This window comes from Sciurus carolinensis, chromosome 17 (genome assembly GCF_902686445.1).
Source record: "Sciurus carolinensis chromosome 17, mSciCar1.2, whole genome shotgun sequence".
Taxonomy (NCBI): Eukaryota; Metazoa; Chordata; class Mammalia; order Rodentia; family Sciuridae; genus Sciurus; species Sciurus carolinensis.
Window position 1 is genome coordinate 35,249,567 of NC_062229.1, and position 16,459 is coordinate 35,266,025.

Below are 16,459 nucleotides of genomic sequence, written 5' to 3' on the forward strand. Positions count from 1 at the left end.
TAAAAGTAGGGAAATTCATGAGAGAATTTGGCTAATATGTGGGAGTTTTAAAGGTTCTTGAATATGTGCTGGCAGCAGGCCATCTTAATAGGGAACAAAATAGAAAGGCGATCAATGGGAGGTGCTTTAAGCCACTTCATCTTGCATTGTTTTTTAGGTACACTGCATCAGCACAGAATTTACTCCACGGAAACATGGTGGTGAAAAGGGAGTACCTTTCAGGATCCAGGTTGACACCTTTAAGCAAAATGAAAATGGAGAATACACAGATCATCTTCACTCGGCTAGTTGCCAAATTAAAGTTTTTAAGGTATGAGATAGAAACCAGGCTGTCAGTAATTAGGATTCAGTTTTGCTTTTAAAGTTGTTTCCAGTACGATGAATTAAATAATCTGTTTTGTTTTTAAGCCTAAAGGTGCGGACAGAAAACAAAAAACTGACCGAGAAAAGATGGAAAAGAGAACAGCTCATGAAAAAGAAAAGTATCAGCCATCCTATGATACCACAATCCTCACAGAGGTAATGTGATATGGCATTTGGTTTTGGAAGAGAAGCAGAGGTTTGCGTATTAGCACTACCTCTCAGACGAGTTTCACAACAAAGGGGTTGGGAAAGATTGGGTGGTAGAACAACATGATGATCTTTGAGAAATTGTAGGGAAATATTTAAATTTGGGGATTTTTATAGATTAGTTTTGTGGGTGGGATCTTGAATGAAGATGCTGAAATCCCAATCAGGTCTCAGAAACAGACCTTAAAAACCTTGAAGTTGGCAAGAGATTAAATTTGGGGCCTAGAATGTCCAATTTTTGTCACTGCTGGGGTTTTGCATTTTCTTTAACTTTGAATCCTGTTAGTCATACATTTGTTATTGGACTGCAGAGACATGAAACAGGGTATTAGATCTTTCTTTGTATAATGAAAAGACATTGATCCCAATCTTTGGTGTTTGTCCAGATGAGGCTTGAGCCTATAATTGAAGATGCAGTTGACATGAGCAGAAAAAGTCCAGCAAGCGGACTTTGCCAGCAGACTACGGTGATTCTCTGGCAAAGCGAGGCAGTGTAAGGGACTTCTGCTTCTCTTTTCATTGTGCAAGAAACCTTGTACAGTGTTAGATATAGGACCAACTTCCACTGAAAAGTAAAGCCAAAATTGTTTTTGATGTCCATGTCTTGATTTAATTTGCTTTTGTTTAGACTTCCTGCTTTCTGTTTGTTCCTCTCTGAGGAAAATTTCCTAAATCTAACACTTTAAAACAAGCAAAAACATTGTTTGACCATATTGGGTGGTTTTGGAGGGAAAAGAATACACCCAGAGATTTGTGTTCCCTCCTTGTCTCCTTCCCCCTTCCCTCCCTCCCTCTTTCTCCTTCACGCACACACCTCCTTCAAGAGCACTGAAATTAATTGAAAATACTTTCTTTATTTTAAATAGTTATTTTTAAAATAATTATCATTTTTGTGTAATTAAAAAATTTTTGCTTTCTCTTGTGTAGACCTGGTAAGAAAATTTTGTGGATATTTAAATGATGGCAGCAAGCTTGACATTAACATATGCAATACTTCATGTCACATTTCCCTGCATGCAGTGTAAGAATATGTGTCTGTCTGTGCTTTTAAAAGCCTATTTGGCAGCACTGGTAGAAAAAAAATCTTTAATTGCATTAGTGATTTCTCTTGGCACCTGCATTGTGACTTAATGCTTCAGGTTAAAGTAGTGCTGCACCTCACTATACTTAAACCTAGGTCTCCTCAACATGCAATCAGGAGGCTTTTGGTTGAGTATCAGCTTTGTCAGGTTAAGTAGAGCAGATCTTTTATTCACGATACAGCTCTTTATCTAACAGTTCACCAAGGATTAAAGAATTAAAAAAAAACCTGGTATCATATATATTACTCTATTCATTGTTGCATGTTCACACTATTAAGGTGCCAAAGTGGATTTTTCACTCTCCTACATACATTTGTGATTAATTGTAGATCTTGAAAGTCACAGGTACCATAACAGGAACCTTGTTTCCAGTTAAGCACTGAGTAAAATGTTTTAATGCTTCTTCATGCACTCATACTGAAAATGTACACATCCTAGTGCCACAGGGAGCACATGTTGCATCTTTTTTAACTGGGCTTTTAAACTTTAAATCAAAGATTTTTGGAACCACTAAATATTCTTTTTCCCAAAATGCTTGCCTCTCCAGTTTTATGTTTTTATCCTCTTCTTATTCCCCAGATGAAGACCCATAAATGTTCTTAGTAGATTTCTTTGGGGAAATCCTGGTAATCAGCTCACTTTCCATTCCTGTAATAAACCATTTAGCTAACTTAAATGGTAATTCATAATGAAAGAAATCTGTTACAGCCCTGAGCTAATCTGAAGATGAGAAAGTTGTTGGCAAATCTTTAATGATTCTTAACCTCAAGTCTAAAGTATGCAAAACGTCAGCAGTTCATTGGCCTGGGATTTCACATCTTCCTAGTGTGTTGCTTGCTGCCCTGGCTGCATTGGTTTGGGTAAGATGCTTCTAGAGGTGGTTTGAGCTCATCTTAGAAACCTATTTTAAAAAGCAGGTTACTGATTAATCCCTCAAAAAAGGTCTGCAGTAATTCTTTCATACACTTCTTCAAATGCCTACAAAGGAAGGCCAGTATTGCTTATATGTAGTTGTATTTGGGCTTTCCATAAAAGGGGATGTCCAGATGTATTGTTAAAATCTAAAAGATGCTGATGACATGGTCCCACAATGGATAGTTACTACTGTTGGTACCCAGATGCTGCACAACAAAAACTCTTAGCATGTCTAGTGATCTCTGATTGGCTCATATCAGGCCTGCCAGTTTTTACAGCCTTAAGTGGGCCATCATCCTTTAATCTACTTGGGAGATACTTATTCACAGTGTACTGAAACTAGAACTATATTAGTCATTTACCTCTAGTGCCTTTATGCATTACAGTGTTCAGGAACATAGGCACTACACCATTGCTTAATTTTAACAACATTATTGAACTGGCAACCTGGCTCAGTGTTTGAAAGCTTGTCTGACATATATGAGGCCCTGGATTTGAGTCCCATCACCACAAAAACAAAACAAAGCGACACTCCTCTTGTACTGTTAAAAGACTCTAAATGTGTAAAAGTGGAAAGATTGTGTAGGGAGTGTTAATAAATTTGGCACCTTCACCTTACTTTGTCAAACTAACTTGAAGCTTATGATGGCTTCATTTCCCCAAAAAGCTGGCAGTGGACTGGGATGTAATGGCAAAGCATCTGCCTCGCATTCACAAAGCCCTGGGTTCAATCCCCAGTTACCAAAAAAAAAAAAAAAAAAAAAAAAAAAGCTGGCAGTAATCATTAAAGCAAATGTGGAGACAGTGTTTTTAATAAAAAATTTTCATTTTTTAGATGTGTGTCCTATGCTGTGTTGTTTTGTATTGGGCAAGGAGGATGGTGTAGCAGGAAAATCTTCCAGGTAGTGGAGGTGACAGTGAGTGTTGACATTTTTGATTCTGATTAGATATGCTGAGGAGCTCACAGGATCTTATAAAATGAGGAGGTGATAATTTGTAAGATGGAAAGTAAAACAAAGGCTTTAGTTTTTAAAAAAGTGGGCACTGTGGTATAAAATGTCACTTAAAGTGAAATTGGTGTGCCATGCCAAAGGTTTAGTAAAGCTGTCTGGTTGTAATAATTGCAATTTTCCCTATTTTTGAGGGGGTACATAACTGCATAGTTGTAAAGGTTAGGGAATTTCTCTTTTTTTGTGTATCCATGCTTTTGGTTTATGTCAGATATGGATTTTTAGTCCCTGTACCATTGGCAAGTCTTGCTTTCTGCCTCTCCTTCACATTAGTGGTCTTGGCACTGTTATTCAGAAGAATTTTGAAAAAGGTTATATTACTTGTACATTTTCAATTTATCATCTGAAAGTTTCCATCATAAATTTGAACTGTTGCAGAAGGAAGCAATCTTTTGGCATGATGACTATTTTTATAATTAAGATAAAACTATTACATTTACTCTTAAAAGTTCATCCTGTATATTCTGTATACCACTGAAAAATAAAGTTTTAGGATCTTTAGTTAAATCCAGAATTTTAGATTAAACTAAAAGGGCAAAATTTTTCTCCTGTTCCCTTCTTGGTTAATATTCTGAGCCTGAAGGTCTTTTAATGATCACCCTAATTATTTCTTCACAATAAATTTTTATAAATGGAAATTTAATTTTTAAACTTTCCTTTGACTTTAGGCTGAAATGATGAGATGGGATAGAACAAGGCTTTTTAGATTTTTAAAAAGGAGAAACTTTGTTTTGATAAATTTTTCTTTCAGCGGTGTCATTAAAGAGTTGGCACTCGCATCTGCAAAATTCTAGTAATATACCTTTTCATTTGATTAGATTATTTGTGTATGCAAGCTGATAATAGATCCTCCTGAATTTTTGAAAGCAAAAAAATTGAAAATCACCTAATAATCTTTGCTTGGCTTTGATGTCTTAACCCCAGGGCTGTGGTTGGATGTGATGCCTTTCTTGTGTAAAATGGGAGAAGGGTGATTGTGAAAGGGGACTCTTAAAATGAAATTGACAAACATCCCCAACAGATTAGCTATAGAAAGAGTACCTATGGGGTGATATGAATTCCTTCCTTCCTTTGGGTCTGAGACTTCTATTTGAGGCTGCCTGCTCAGTGTGCTTTTGACTTTGGCTTTTTCAGCTTTCCTAATTTAATAGTGTGCTTTTGTATCTTTGCTCTATCTCTGGTCAGAATTTTACCTGTGGTTGAGGAAAACCACACTATATCACTTTCAGAAAATATAAATAAATACATATGGATGGATGGATGGACGGATGAATAGATAGGTAGAGGCAGTGCCATACAGTTTATATACCTTACTTGGCCTGTCTAATTTATTTGGGAATTATTAATCTTAAGTGATATCAAGGAAGCAAATGGGCACTGCCGAGGCTGTTCCTTGGGGAATAGGGCAGAAGGAGACCTAGTAGAACACAGCCACTGTCCAAGTCACCATGCGATGTCAGATGTTGCTTATGAATCCTTTTTCGTTTCTGCTGTTTTTAAACCTTGAAATCAGTGCCTTTTGGGGAAGAGACAGAGCTCTTGAAAACAAATTATACCTAAGTATATATTTTAAATGCTTTTATGAATTTTTGCTGTTGTCATCACTTCAGGTCTTCTCTAAGATTAATCAGTGTCACACGTAGCAGGTAAATTTTCTTTGCCACACAGGGTAAATTGACGTGTCTTTGAGGTCCTTGATATGCGCCAGGTGTCTTTCATTTTAGAATCTTGCATATGGTTAGACTAGAGAGTAAATCACAGAAGTATTTCTTCTACATATTTAAAAGGTATATCATTAATTTATTCTGTTTCTGTCCTTAGTGTTCTCCGTGGCCTGATACCCCCACAACCTATGCGAATAACAGCCCTTCACCACGCCCACTTTCACCTCTTCCCAGCAGAGCACTTGCAGTGTCCCAGACAGGTACCTGGTTTCTGTAGTTGTGTGCCTGCACCTCATGATCCTGCAAGTCCCTTCCTCTCCATTAAAGTACTCTCTTTAATGGGTAACGACCATGTACAGTAGTTCTCTTTCCTTCACCTGCCAGCCTTTTGCAGTGGCCTCTTGTGCCTCACACTTTGCACAACTATGGTTATTGTAGAAGAGGGGGTATTTTCAAGATGAAGACAAGAACAGTCTTTGTGAGATTGAAAACAGTATTATTGAGGTTCCCAGGCAGAGTCAGGGTGAGTTGTTAAGGGTGAAATTTTGACTCGAATATGTTAAGATTACATTTATTACAAAGAACACCCATCTTCAGTGCTTGCCATATCAGATAGCTTGTTTCTGATCTATTTTCCCTCCCAAGAGAAAGTCTGTTTTTGTTTTTTGAGTCTTTAAAGAAGGACTTTCAGTTTCTTTCTTTTTGGTACCAAGGATTGAACCCAGGGGTACTTAACTGAGCCACATCCCCATTTTTTTTTTTTTTTTTGCATTTATTTAGAGAGAGTGTCACTGAATTGCTTAGGGCCTCGTTTAATTGCTGAAGCGTTTGTACTCTCGGTCCTCCTGCCTCAACCTCCTAAGCCTCTGAGATTACAGGTGTGTGCCACTGTGCCTGGCCAGGGCTTTCAGTTTCTAATGACTTATTGTGGTTTCAGAAATGGGAATAATAGATTTAAAGTTTTTTCCTTTTGGCAATACTGGGGATTGAAATCCAAGGACTTGCACATGCTGGGCAAGTACTCTGCTACTGAGCTGCACCCTTTTAAAAATTTTATAGTCACCCAGGCTGGCCTGGGGCTCCTCCCCCACTACTCCACACACACTTTTTTTTTGGTTCCAGGAATTGAACCCAGGGGTGCTTAGCCATTGAGTCACATCCCCAGCCTTTTTTTAAAAAAATTTGAAATAGAATCTTGCTAAGTTGTTTAGGGCCTTGCTAAGTTGCTGAGGCCAGCTTTGTATTTACAATTCTGCCTCAGCCTCCCAAGCTGCTGGGATTATAGGTGTGCGCCACTGTCCCTGGCCCCCATATTTATTTATAGTTGTAAATATTGATGGGATTTGTTATTACATAGTTGTACATGCACACAATGTAACAATATAATTTGGCCCATATCCCTCCCCAGCAATCCCCCACCACCACCTCCCACCCCTTAATCCTTTAAAACTCTACTGATCTCTTTTTGATTTTAGGAGATCTCATCCCTACCTGTTTTCCTTTTTCTTTTCTAGGTTCCATATGAGAGAAAACATATGACCCTTAATCATATGAGTTTGACTTATTTCACTTAACATAATTTTCTCTAGTTCTATACATTTTCCTGCAGATGCCATAATTTCATTTTTTATTGATCTGGAACTTTGATCCTCCTGCCTCAGCCTCCCAGTAGCTTGGATTACAGGTGTGCGCCACCCACACCCTGCTTCTTATCTGGCCTTAACTAACGACTCTTGGGAGCTATAGTTGGGAACCGGAGACAGGGTCTGAGGCATCTTGAAGATGCAGTGGTACCCTCTGGGGCCTTCCATTCCTGGTGACTTTCCTGGGGGAACTAATGCAGAGTATTTCTGATCAGAAGTGCCCCCCCCCTTTTAGGACACTTCTTAGAAGAAAATTATGAAAGCTATACCAGAAGGGAAGGTTCTTATCAGACCAGATCATACTGACCAGGTCTGATAAAAAAACAATCAAAATGACACTTTTCTCCTTTGGAAATGTGTGAACTGGTGATTCAACTTGTTTTCATGCAGGTTATTGTGCTTTAAAAGTAGAATACTCATACATTTAGAAGAGGGTCTAGAGAGCCATCATGTTACCATGTTAAGAGGTCTCCTATTTTTTTTTTTTTTTTTTTGTGGTGCTGGGGATTGAACCCAGGGCCTTGTGTATGCAAAGCAAGCATGCTACCATCTGGGCTATATCCCCAGCCCTAATTTTTTTTTTTTTAAATGTTTTTAGTTGTATATGGACACAATGCCTTTATTTTTTTTAAATGTGGTGCTGAGGGTTGAACCCACTAATTTTTTAGGGCATTCCAGTCTTAATAATCTTAGGAAATTATTATGACCTTAGAGACGAACTGTGATTTCAAGTTGACTAGTTGGCTGGATATTTCCTGAGAACCCACTGTGTTCCAGGACTGTTCTATGTGCTGTGATATATAAGTGACCAGACAGATCTCAGTTTGAAGGAGCTTAAGTTCTAGTGAGTGGAACAGGTTGTAAATAATCATATAGCAAACCTAAGTAACAGAGGAGCAGGCGCCGACTGCGGATGTAGCTCAGTGGTCGAGCACTTGCCTAGCATGTGTGAAGCGCTGGGGTCCCATTCCCAGCATTGCCCGAAATAAGTAGTCTGTGCACAGGAGCCAGAAAGATTTTACTGTTTGTTTCTCTTGTTCACTCTCTGTAATCATGGATATGTATCATGGATTAATTAAAGGGAGATAGTATTTAATATTTTTGCTCAGGATCATTATACTTTTTCTTGTAGCTCATTGTTTACTTAAAGTAGATTGGTTTTGTAGCTGTTTATCTTATGGTTTCTTTTCTTTTTTTTTTTTCCCTAACTAAAATCAGTGAGTATCCTTCATTTTCCTGGCATCCCTGTGGATTCATGGGGGAGCCCTTTTTCACAAAACTTGAATTTCTCACTGGAACAGATGGTAAAATGGCAATGAGTGAAGACAGGGTCTTCTGTGTCTTCATCTCATCAAGGTCACTCCCACCCTGCTGTGTCTGCACTCTTTTTGCAAACTTAACATCTTTCTCACAGTGATGCCTTATTTAAAGTTACTTAATTTATTAGGCTTTGATGTATTTCTTTTTTTTTTTTTTAAACTATAGAAACCATTCTTTTTCTTCCTTCTCTTTTCTCTTTAGCAATTCTTCTTCCCCAAATCATCAGGGAGATGGAGTTTTACAGGCATCTGGTGAGTAAGTATTTTTTCCTAAAACTGTTGCATGTTTTCATGTTCTTGCATTTTTAAGTTTCTGACAGGGTTTTAGTCCTTATGCATATTGCTAAGTAGTCAGGTTCATGTTCTTAGTTTTTTTTTTTTTTTTTTTAACTGAAACTTGGACCAAGTATGAACTTGGTCTTTGTTAAATACTCTATAACATGCTAGTGACTTGGTGGTTATTTTTATTTATCTGTTTTTTTTGGTGAGTTGAATGGTTTCATCTCTTTGTGTTCATTTTCTCTGTTAATAGCAAATTCAACCTTCAGCTACAACCCAGGAAACACAGCAGTGGCTGCTCAAAACAGATTCTCTTCCTATACAAGACTGTTTTCCTATTTTTCAGGTATGTCTCTGTGTGTGTGAGACATACATGGTAGAGTGTTTTGTTTACTTGTTTGTTTCTATGGTTTTATTAAAGAATTTTTTAAAGAATTTTGAAATAAGTTAATATATACACACATACACATACATACATAAAAAGTTGCAAAAAGCAGTGGTAATATACAAGGAAGTCTTATGTATTCATCATCCACTTTCCCAAAGTAGTAATACCTTGCATACTTGTCATATACTATAAAACCAAGAAATTACCATTAGTAAAAATCTGTATTTCACCAGACTTATGGGCAGTCATTTGTGTGTATGTGTATTGTCTATACAATATCCTTTCATTTTACCTTTATTTTAAAATAGTTTTTGCTTATACCAAGTTGCAAAGACAGTATGGACTTGGTCTAGTATACCTTCATTCAGCTTTTCATATAACAAAACCAGGAAATTGACATTGGTATAATATATAGCTCAGTTATTTTATCACATATGTAGATTGTATAACCACCACTGCAGCTAAGCTACAGAATTAGGCCATTACCACAATAATCTCCCTGCTGCTACCCCTTTTTATCCTTCCCACACTAAACTCTTCTGTCTCTGATTTTTTCACTTGGAGAGTTATGTAAGTGGAATCGTAGGAGTTTAGACTTCTTTGGTCTTTTTCTTTTACAAATCTTTCGATTATCGTGGGGTTTTTTTTGTTTTTTTTTAATACTCAGCCTAATAATCTCACAATCCACCCAAGTTGTTGTGTGAATCTATAGTTTGACCCTTTTATTGCAGAGTAGTATCTCATGAACCCAGGTATGGGTCTTATATACTGCAGTATCAGTTCTATTCTTGCATAGTAAGCTAAGGAAATACTTGGGTGGGATTTTAGACAGCAACAAGCAGTGCTGCTCCAGGTGGTGTGAAAGGAGGTCAGTGTAGCAAATGGTAGTGGATACCCCAGGTGGGGGCAGGGTCAGCATCTTTCAGATACATTTGGCATTGGGAACTTTTTCTTACAGAATCTCTACTAACATGTCCTGACAAACATATCCTGAGAAATGGTGGATTACAGTAAAGTGGCACCTTTAGTTTTGCTTTAGCTTATGGTAGTATAGAGCCATTGAAACTCAGCTTGGTCCTTTAAGAGGACAGAACATGTATGCACATACCTATCTTCAAAGGAAAGCTTAATTTCACAAAGAACATGGTTTCCTATTATGCTATTATTTCATTGTTTGTGCAGTGAATAGTCATTCCCCATGTAGCTTTTTGTCTCTTCAAAGTACCAGATGGAAGTCATTGCTAACTGGGATCCACATTTAAAAAAAAAAAAAATTATTTGTAGATGAACACAGTATCTTTATTTATTTTTATGTAGTGCTGACACATTTGAGGCAAGCCTCCACCACTGAGCTACAACCCCAGCCCTGGGGTCCACATTTTTTATATGATTAAGTAAAAGCCTTTTATGTGTGAAAAACTAGAAATTGTACGGTTGGTGGGGCGGGTGGTCATCTTGACTCTTGCAGGGTAAGTAAAAGCACAGCACATAGAAGAAGTTCCAATAGTTGAAACTATGGGAGACCTCTGGTTATTCCTATTATATTAGGTCAATCATGTTTCTGTCTGGGGAGTTCTAAGCTCTCTTCATTGAGTAGTGATCACATGGTTTAGCCTTCTGCCTTTTCCTTAACCCATGGGTTTCCTTTGGAGGCTGGACAGGGAGCTAGCCATTGTGCCCCTTTGGTGCATCAGTTGAATCAGCACTACAAAAGGTCAGTGAGGTGATGAGGCCTCTTGCTCTGAACTTCTTGGGTTTTGGCATTTCAGGAAGGGTTGTACACTTCTCTGCATGGGTTACACGTCTGTGGTCTTTTTTCTTTTACAAACTGAAATTTACTAGGTTCTCACATTCAAGCTCTTAGAACTTCATTATCTTATTACATGTGGTAGGAGATCCTTATTTATGGAAGTTATGCCTATATCCCAGAGACTGTTAGTAAAGGACTGAAGACCAAAGATTGTGGATACATTTAAACAGAAAAAGCAGAGAGGAGAAGATGATGAACTCCCATGTAGCCACCCTGAGTTTGGTCAATTTTGTTGTCCACTACCTCCTCTCCCACTTTTCTGTTGTATTTTAAGGTCTGTTGTATCCTTGATCTTCTGTTATTCACACTTAGCAAGCATTTGTGGGGAAAATCTGAAGGAATCTTGTGATTCTGTGGCCATACTTTTCCTATTAAAACTGGCTGCTGGGACAGTTGTTAAATGTTTGATGTAACATTATATATTGTAGTGTTAAGAGGCCTAGTCCCTCTTCCACTATTACTTAATTGTGTGATTGTGGACAGGTTTCTGAAACTCTGGACTTCCATATTCTCTTTGTAAAATAAAAGACTGACTGATCTGGGTGATCTCAGGTCAATCCATGTTTCTGTCTTGGGAGTTCTAAGCTTTCTTCATTGAGTAGTGATCACATGGTTTAGCCTTCTGCCTTTTCCTGAGGTCAGAATCAAGTACAAGCCACAGCACAATCCCTAGGTAAGGCAGGCAGTGAGATTTGGTATTGGGACAGTCAGTGTATGGGATCTGCACACTGAGTAGTTTTACCAGCTTCTGGGCTTCAGAACTCGCCCTTGGTACGATACAGGCTGATGAAAAGCCAGTGTTGTCTTTGGCTCTAAGGGACCAGCGTGTGTGTGTGTGTGTGTCTGTCTGCCTGCCTGCCTGCCTGCCTGTCTGGTGCATAGGTGTATGTATGTTCAGGACGCCTGGTGTTGTTTAGAAGGATATTTAACCATATAAACAGATGCTTATGAAGCAGCCAGTGGCATGTTCTTTTTCATTTGAGAAGAGTCTCATTGTTGTCCTCCAGGTGCCGACTTATTAAAACTGACAAAGGAAGATTAGTTCAAATTTGTGGTGCAGCCGATGGAATTCGGCTCTATAATTCACTGAAGTCAAGGTAAAATACTGTGGACTGTTTTGCGTGAAATAAGGACGTACCTTTCTTCGCGTGGGGGGTTTGGCAGAATGTGTTTCCACGATAGGTTGGCGTGTGCCTGTGTGCACCGTCGAGCATCGGCAGCATCATGCTCACGAGAAGACTGTGTTTGTGTACACCTTCAGGCAGGCCCAGATATGATGCAGGCACTGATGAGGGCAGAGGTAGACTGTAAGACTGGTAGCAATGCACATGGGCAGTACTGATTTCTTGAAGACGACTGGGTTTGTTGCCAAGAAAACAAAACTTCTAATTTAGGTGAGCTATACAGAATCTATGGTTTTCAAGGTCATGACTATTATTAAACAGTTATTAAATATGTAAACTTCTAATTGTGAATTAAAATAATAGAAATGTAAACTATGCTGGCTTTTAAGATCCATTTAATATCATTGTTATTTCTAGACTTGGGGTGTGAAAATTCCATTAAAATTGAATCACTGATTTAAATTGCTTACTTAATCTTGAAACTTAAATTTACCAGCATCTGACAGACCATCTCAATGGTTTAGAGTCTGGATCATCATATTAGACCACCTGTGATAGTTGGTGTGAGGTGTGTGGTTTTTACATTTTTATTAGTAAATTATTTTGTATAATGAAATAACATTGTAACATTTTCATAAGGAAATAGAACTTAGATTCCTATAGTTGTCATGTGTACGTGTGTTCAGGCAGCTTCTCTCCTAGGCTTATCGTGGCATCTTCTGATTGCAGGTCGGTTAGGCCTCGCTTAACCATCTATGTCTGCCAGGAGCAGCCGAGTAGTGCCGCGCTGCAAGCACAGCAGCAAGCTGCAGGCAGTGGAGGCGAGAATGGCAGTGGGACGCCTTACGGTGGGTATCGAGGGCATCCTCAACCCTGTCACTTCCTTTCTGCCTAGTTACTCATGCAGGAATCTTGACAGTAGTGGTAGGCAGCCACTCTAGGTCCATGAACTTGGGAAAAGAGGAAACTAGCAGTCTTTCTCAGTTATTTCAGCCAATATGGCTCCTTATATTAGAAATATCTAACAAGTAAAAGACTAGCTTGAATGCCTTGAGATTTTTCTGACTATTTGCACCCTTAAATCTCATATTTATTGAAACGATGAATGTAACATTGGTAGTTTGACAAAAAAAAAAAAAAAAAAAAAAAAGAGGAGGAGGAGCACCACTCCCCTCCACTTTACTGACTAACCAGGGGTTAGAGGACTACTCAAAATAAAACGTGCACAAAGATGCATCTTTGTATCAGTCCTAAGTGTCGACAGGGCAGCATAGCGAGCTGCTCATGAGGTACGGTCCTATGATATAGGTCATATGATAGGTCCTGTGTCATTTTCCATCTGTACATTAGGAGGGGCATCCCATCCTGAGGGGTTTTCTTAATATACAGTATAGCACTGGATTAGAGCCGATATTAAAGGCTGGTCCCTTCTCTCCTCTGAATACATAGCCTTAACATAAGCAAGCATTTTTATTTTAAATCATAGACTTTCTACTATTTCCCTCCTTTTACGTTTTGAAATAGAAGGCAACATGCTCAGAACTTTAAAGAGAAAGATGTGTTACAGAATTCAGAGGCAGTTATTTGCCCTGACAAATACTTTGTGGTTGCAATTTTACTGAGAAAAGGGCAGCAGTTAAAATTGCTGGGTTTTCCATTTGGTGTTATTTTTTACTCCAAAAGTCATGAATTTTAAGATTCAAGATACAGGTTCTTAATCTAAAAGGATGAAAAATTTTAAGAATCTCCATGCATCTCCAAGGTCTTATACATCATTTACATATCCTCAATATTGTAATATTTTAGAGGGTACACCCTCAACATGAGTGTTTGTAGAAGGGTGTGTACAAAGATTGCATACTTTACCCCTAAATCAAAAGTCAGCAAACTTTTTCTGCAAAAGGCTAGGTAAGTAAATAATTCCAACTCTTTACACACTGAACTCTGCCACTGAAGTGCAAAATAGCCATAGATAGTATGTTAATGATAGGTATGGCCATGTTCCAATAAAATTTATTTAGGAGAAAAATAAGTGGAGGGACAGGATTTGGTCCTCACAAGGTGTAGTTTGGTAACCCTGGCTCCAGGTCATCTATAGATTATATTTCAAAGTTTTAAACTTTTCATAATATATAATTAACAAAGGTTTCTGTACTCACAAATCCACACACAACATGGAACACACCCTGTTTAGGGAAACAAAGTCCTCAGCAGTGCTATTTTTGATCCATGTCTGGCTTGAATCCGTAATTAAGCAAGAGCCACATGAGTCAGACACTGCACATGCACACTCTGCAGGTGATGTCTGCTGGTGACTTACATGTGCCAGGAATGCAGAACACTGGATGGCCCCTGTCTAGGGTGTTCTATAAAGAAGAATCAGCTTTTGTTGTCTCTCCATAGCTTTTCATGTGGTATCTTCTACATTATTTTTAATTTTTGTGTGTATGAATATCGGAGGGGTAGTACCAAGAGCTTTCATTCCTTAGGATAAATTTCCAGTAGCAGGATTATTGGATGGAAAACAATGACTCGTTAGGGTTCTTTTTGTATATTTCCAGAAATATATATGTTTTTAAAACAACTTTCTTTAGGTATGATTTGTATACCATAAAATTCTTCCATTATAATATTCAGTGGTACTTCAGTAAGTTTGAAGTTTATAGTTTATAGTCGTTGCCACAGTCCAGTTTAAGTTCCATTACCCTAGAAAGATCCCCTGGGCCTATTTGCAGCCCATCTCCCCACCCCACACCCCCCACTTTGTTTTTTGTATCAGGGATTGAACCCAGGGTTGCCTAATCACTAAGCCACATCCCCAACTTTTTATTTTTTATTTTGGGACAGGGTCTCACTAAATTGCTCAGGGTCTCACTAAGTTGCTGAGACTGGCCTTGAAGTTGTGATCCTCTTGCCTCGGCCTCCAGAGCCACTGGAATTACAGGGGTGAGCCACCATGCCCGGCTACCCTGTTCATTTTTAATTTTTGAATACGAGAGACTTTATTGCAGAAAAATAAAAATTTAAACCTCAAATCATTTTGTTAAGTTAAATTATACATGCAAGCATATATAATGTATTATATTTCTGATGGTTAGTTTGATAATTTAAAGTAGCAATGAGGAAAAGAAATGTTAATTCAATCCCATTGTAAATTTTAAATTTTATTTCTTTTTTGGTATTTTGAAAGCTGTATTCTTCCTATAGATCAAATAGGAAACATAAAAGATTATTGGTAAAATGCTGTTTTTTTTTCCTTTTTAAATTTCAGTTTACCATGCAATCTACTTGGAAGAAATGGTTGCCTCAGAAGTTGCTCGAAAACTTGCGTTGGTGTTTAATATTCCTCTCCATCAAATTAACCAGGTTTACAGACAGGGTCCCACTGGCATCCACATTCTTGTTAGTGATCAGGTAAATTGGACAATCGTCCTCATCCATTTTTCCCTTTCATACTGGTATTTACTTTTATACATGTCCTTGAACTATACAAAAAAATTCTGTGGTGACCTCTTGCCAAATTCTCATGGAAATCATTTTCAAAGAGTTAGGGATCAAATTTTCAAAGAATTTATAACCAAGATTTCAGGCATCCTAGTGATAGTAAGGAACACAAGTCATGGAAACTTGGCTCAGCCTCCCCACAACCCTTTGAATTCAGATACTCATTGCAGGACTCAAGGTTAGCAGCAGGCTATGTCCCTTTTTATGAGGTGGGCATTGGTTATTTTCTCATTTTGGCCATTATATAATAGCCACCTTAAAAAAGCCATGAAAGTTTAGAAGTACAACACCCCCCATTCCATGTTCAGAAAGAAGTAATCATATAGCAATAATATGAACTTTCTGTTATTATTAACAGAACTGGAAGGAAATGTTCCCCATGGGTCACAGAGTGACTGACCAGATCCTCAGGGACAGTGATGGCAGGGATAATCAGAATAAGGCCTTGCCAGTGCAGCAGACACACATTTTCACTACCTCACACTGACTTCAGCAAGTATTTTGGTCATTTGAATTCTGTACTTGTGCAAGAATGTAGAGATGATACTATTTTCCTTTAAATGATTTTATCATTTCTGCTCAGTTAAAAAGGGACAGTTATATCTTAATTGTACTTACACATCTGCTTTACTCTTCTAGATGGTTCAGAACTTTCAAGATGAGAGTTGTTTTTTATTCTCTACAGTAAAAGGTACTTTGTGCATGTGTGGTATGTGTTATTGCTAGAATCATGAACAACATTGTGTGCCTGATTAGTTCCCCTTTTGTGTGCTTACTCTTTATTTTTTTGCGGGGGTGGGGACACAGGGATTGAACTCAGGCATTTGACCACTGAGCCACATCCCCAGCCCTATTTTGTATTTTGTTTAGAGACAGGCTCTCACTGAATTTCTTGGCACCTCACTTTTGCTGAGGCTGGTTTTGAACTCTCCATCCTCCTGCCTCAGCCTCCCCAGCTGCTGTTGGGATTACAGGCATGTGCCATCGCTCCAGGCTTGACACGTGTACTTAACTCTTGAAAATGCTGTCTCTACTCATTTTAAGAGTTTGAGAAATGAATCGACAGAATTTTTTTTTTTTTTGGTAGTTGTAGATGGACAGAATGCCCTTATTTTATTTGTTTTTACATGGTGCTAAGGATCGAACCCAGT

General features: G+C 38.3%; 1 protein-coding gene across 1 annotated transcript in view; it reads left to right on the forward strand.

Annotated features, from left to right (window-relative positions):
- Ubp1 (upstream binding protein 1) overlaps nt 1-16,459 on the forward strand; it is a 48,984-nt gene that overhangs the window by 28,498 nt on the left and 4,027 nt on the right. The window contains 14 exon segments of the mRNA XM_053743314.1: nt 158-310; nt 409-519; nt 957-987; nt 990-1,063; nt 5,399-5,450; nt 5,453-5,501; nt 8,406-8,463; nt 8,736-8,781; nt 8,784-8,828; nt 11,688-11,717; nt 11,720-11,777; nt 12,534-12,652; nt 15,076-15,218; nt 15,948-15,999. Of these exon segments, the coding sequence (XP_053599289.1) occupies nt 158-310; nt 409-519; nt 957-987; nt 990-1,063; nt 5,399-5,450; nt 5,453-5,501; nt 8,406-8,463; nt 8,736-8,781; nt 8,784-8,828; nt 11,688-11,717; nt 11,720-11,777; nt 12,534-12,652; nt 15,076-15,218; nt 15,948-15,999 (1,021 nt within the window).